At 50.5% G+C, this 3,805-nt stretch overlaps 1 protein-coding gene across 1 annotated transcript; it reads left to right on the top strand.

Annotated features, from left to right (window-relative positions):
* The first annotated feature begins 233 nt into the window (after positions 1–233).
* Positions 234–1,563, top strand: LOC103667095 (olfactory receptor 13J1). The gene has a single exon (XM_008695203.2). The coding sequence runs from the start codon at positions 240–242 to the stop codon at positions 1,176–1,178; it is 939 nt and encodes a 312-aa protein (XP_008693425.1). The 5' UTR covers positions 234–239; the 3' UTR covers positions 1,179–1,563.
* The last annotated feature ends 2,242 nt before the right edge of the window (positions 1,564–3,805 follow it).

Genomic DNA, 3,805 nt, shown 5'->3' with positions numbered 1-3,805 from the left:
TCTGCTTGTTGCTGGCGGCAACTGCCTGGGTCCTCTGTCTCGTCAAGTCAGTGACTGAGACAATCATTGCTCACTTTTCACATGGATGAACCGCAGCCTAGAGGTGCACAGATTGCCCAAACTCAAGGACAGACTGTATGTAAGAACTGGAAAAGGCCCTAGCAACATACTCCCACCCAAAAGAGGCTCTGTGGGCTCTCCAGCACCCTGCACCCTCATGCCCCCTTGAGCACAGCAATATGGAGCTGGTCAATAGGACAGAGATCTCAGAGTTCTTTCTGAAAGGATTTTCTGGCTACCCAGCCCTGGAACACCTGCTCCTCCCCCTGTGCTCAACCATGTACTTGGTGACCCTGCTGGGGAACACAGCCATCGTGGCAGTGAGCATCCTGGACGTCCGCCTGCACACGCCCATGTACTTCTTCCTGGGAAATCTCTCCATCCTGGACATCTGCTATACGTCTACCTTTGTGCCTCTGATGCTGGTCCACCTCCTGTCAGCCCAGAAGACCATCTCCTTTATTGGCTGCGCAATCCAGATGTGTCTGAGCCTAGCCACAGGCTCCACGGAGTGTCTACTTCTTGCCATCATGGCCTATGATCGCTACCTGGCCATTTGCCAGCCACTCAGGTACCCCGTGCTCATGAGCTCCCGGCTCTGCTTGTTGCTGGCGTCAACTGCCTGGGTCCTCTGTCTCGTCAAGTCAGTGACAGAGACAGTCATTGCCATGAGGCTGCCCTTCTGCGGTCACCATGTGGTCAGTCACTTCACCTGTGAGATCCTGGCCGTGCTGAAGCTGGCATGCAGTGACACGTCAGTCAGTGAAGCCTTCCTGCTGGTGGGGGCCATCCTGCTGCTGCCTATACCCCTGGCATTCATCTGCCTGTCCTACACACTTATCCTGGCCACCATCCTGAGAGTGCCCTCAGCTGCTGGGCGCCGCAAAGCCTTCTCCACCTGCTCGGCACACCTGGCTGTGGTGATGCTTTTCTATGGCACCATCATATTCATGTACATGAAACCCAAGAGCAAAGAGACCCGCATCTCTGATGAGGCCTTCACAGTCCTCTATGCCGTGGTCACACCCATGCTGAACCCTGTCATCTACAGCCTGAGGAACAAGGAGGTGAAGGAGGCTGCCAGGAAAGTGTGGGGTAGGAGTTGCACGTCCAGGTGAGGGAGGCCTGGGATCTTCAGGTTAGTAGGTGAGGCCTTCGTAGGCCTACAGTGCGGACAGGTGGGGCACAGGGCTGAGTCTGGAATATTCATCCCAGAAAGGCAGCACCAAGTCCCACTGATGCCACCACAGAATTGCTCACAAAGCACCCCTCAGCCCCTTCCCTGGCATCGCCCTGGCCAGCTCTCTGCATCGCTTCCTGCACCTTTACACCAGCTCCTGGCTGACCTCAAGACTGCGCTCCAGTGGTCCTTCCACTCTATCCTCCCTGGGGCCTCCAGAGGGACCTCTGTGAAAAGCAAATGTGATCACATCCTCTCTTGACTGAAACCCCCAAATGGCTCCCCCTCTCAGGACAAAGTGTAAGCTGGCCCTGCTGGTCCTGACTAACCCCTAGCCTTCTGCCCCACATTCTCCCTCCTGACAGCCACACATACCAGCCAGGTGTGAGCCCCAATGTTGCCCAGCCCTGCCTGGCTCTGTGCTCTTCTTGATTCTTCCCACAAGGCAGCCATACCCAGCATCAACTCCAGGATGGCCAGACCCTCAAGGCCCAGCTCGAATGCCACCTCCCCCAAGAAACCTCCTCACTGAGCTCCTCCTGCTTTATTTTCAGTGTTACTGTAAGAGCAGGGACAGTCAGAATCTACTCTGTCCCAAGGTCCAGCACTGCCCAACCCTAAGCCGCCCATAGGTTTTGTAAATAAATACGTGAACACAACAGTGTAGGGGTGATAGTGGCAGAGCCTGGGGTCCTTCCTGAACCTAAGCAGAGAGGAGACAAAGTTCAAAGATGAACCTAGTGCCCTGGGACACCCAGTAGAGGCAGTGATGAGGCCCAGAGTCCATGATCTCCAGCGCAGTCCAGCCACCAGGGTACTGATCACCCTGAGCAGCCCAGGGCCTGTGTTCCCAACATCTGAGTTGCAACACCTGAGCAGCAACAGCAGCCGTTGCCATGCCTCCCAGCCCAGCATCCATGCCTCACCTGGCTTCGCGGAGACTGGCTCTACCCTTCCTCACCTGATCACAGGGATCCTGCCAGAGCTGCCCCTTCCTGGTGCTCAGCCTCTTGCCAGCTTCCCTTTCTGACAACTCAATGAGCACAGAGTAGAAACGGATGCAGATTCACAGAGATCTCCATTCCCTGCCTGCCCCCACCCCCAGCCTCAGTGGCACCATCTGTATGTTGGGGAGCTGGCCTTGGCCTCCAAGAAGCAGTCCAGCTCTCCTGCCCCCTGCCACAGAGAAGCACAGTCCTTGCTAGAGCCTTCGGTTCTCCTCCAGTCCCTCTTTCTGCTTCCCGTGTTGGTCAGAACAGAGGCACATAGGAGAGAAGCCCTGCCTGTTCCCTGAAGCTCAACGCTCTCTCACCAACGCAGAGTGAAGGTTGCCCGCCAAGATGTCCAGCATTGAGCCAGGGTCGTGATGCCATGACAGGTGTTTGAATGTTATCATGTGGCTTTGGGATTTACAGTCACATTTACTTTTGGATAGATCACTGATTAAATGCCATTTCCACCCATGAAATTGGTGAATTTTTCAAATGTCTATTGGTAATGAAGGTGCAGTGAAGAAGTAATGTCATATGTTGCTGGTGGGGATGGGAATAAGTTAATATAAACTTCCTGAAAAATCAGTTGGAAGTATGAATCCAAAGACTTAAAAAATTGCTTGGGGCGCCTGGGTGGCACAGCGGTTAAGCGCCTGCCTTCGGCTCAGGGCGTGATCCCGGCGTTATGGGATCGAGCCCCACATCAGGCTCTTCCGCTATGAGCCTGCTTCTTCCTCTCCCACTCCCCCTGCTTGTGTTCCCTCTCTCGCTGGCTGTTTCTGTCTCTGTCAAATAAATAAATAAAATCTTTAAAAAAAAAAAATTGCTTGACTCTATGACCTAACCCATCTACTTCTAAGAATTAGTCCAATATGATCATTAGAAGCACAAAGATTTATGAATAAGGAAATGTATATGGACATTAATCATAACATTATTTATAATAACAAAAAGTTGTAAGAATCTTAACATCCAATCACAGAAGAATGTCCAAATAAATACTCGTGGTATCCAATGATAGAATGTGATGCAGTCTTCAAAAATTCTTATTTTTGGAAGAATATTTGATAATGAGATATGCCCACAAAGTAATTAATAGAAAAAAGCAGAATTCATAACTTTGCATTCACTATGATCCCAATGTTATTTTTTAAAGCATTTTTGTTATGGATTTATGAATTAGTATATATGCAAAAAATCCTGGGAAACTATGACAAAATATTAAGAGTTGTTTCCACTGGGCGGCGGGGTTATAGGATTGATCAGTTAGAGCCGATTGTTTTCTTATTTAACTAATTTCAATATTTCCAATATTAATATAACACCAACATGACTTTGAACTTAAAAATAAGTTCAAAGTCAAAATCTAATTTTGAACTTAAAAATAAGGTGATGCATTTTTAAGAAATGCAAGATCACCTGGCTCCAGAATCGAGCACTGATGAGAAGGCCTCCAGCCTGAGGGGCAGGAAGTAAGGAAGCTGTTGGTGTAACCCAGGCTCTCATGGTGGGGACGGGAATAAGTCCGGGCAGCCCGACCCAGTGGGCAACCAAGCAGAGAGAGGGCAGCTGA

The sequence above is a fragment of the Ursus maritimus genome, unplaced genomic scaffold, assembly GCF_017311325.1.
Source record: "Ursus maritimus isolate PB19 unplaced genomic scaffold, ASM1731132v1 scaffold_17, whole genome shotgun sequence".
NCBI classification, from domain to species: domain Eukaryota; kingdom Metazoa; phylum Chordata; class Mammalia; order Carnivora; family Ursidae; genus Ursus; species Ursus maritimus.
This window is presented reverse-complemented; position numbering and strand designations above follow the sequence as displayed.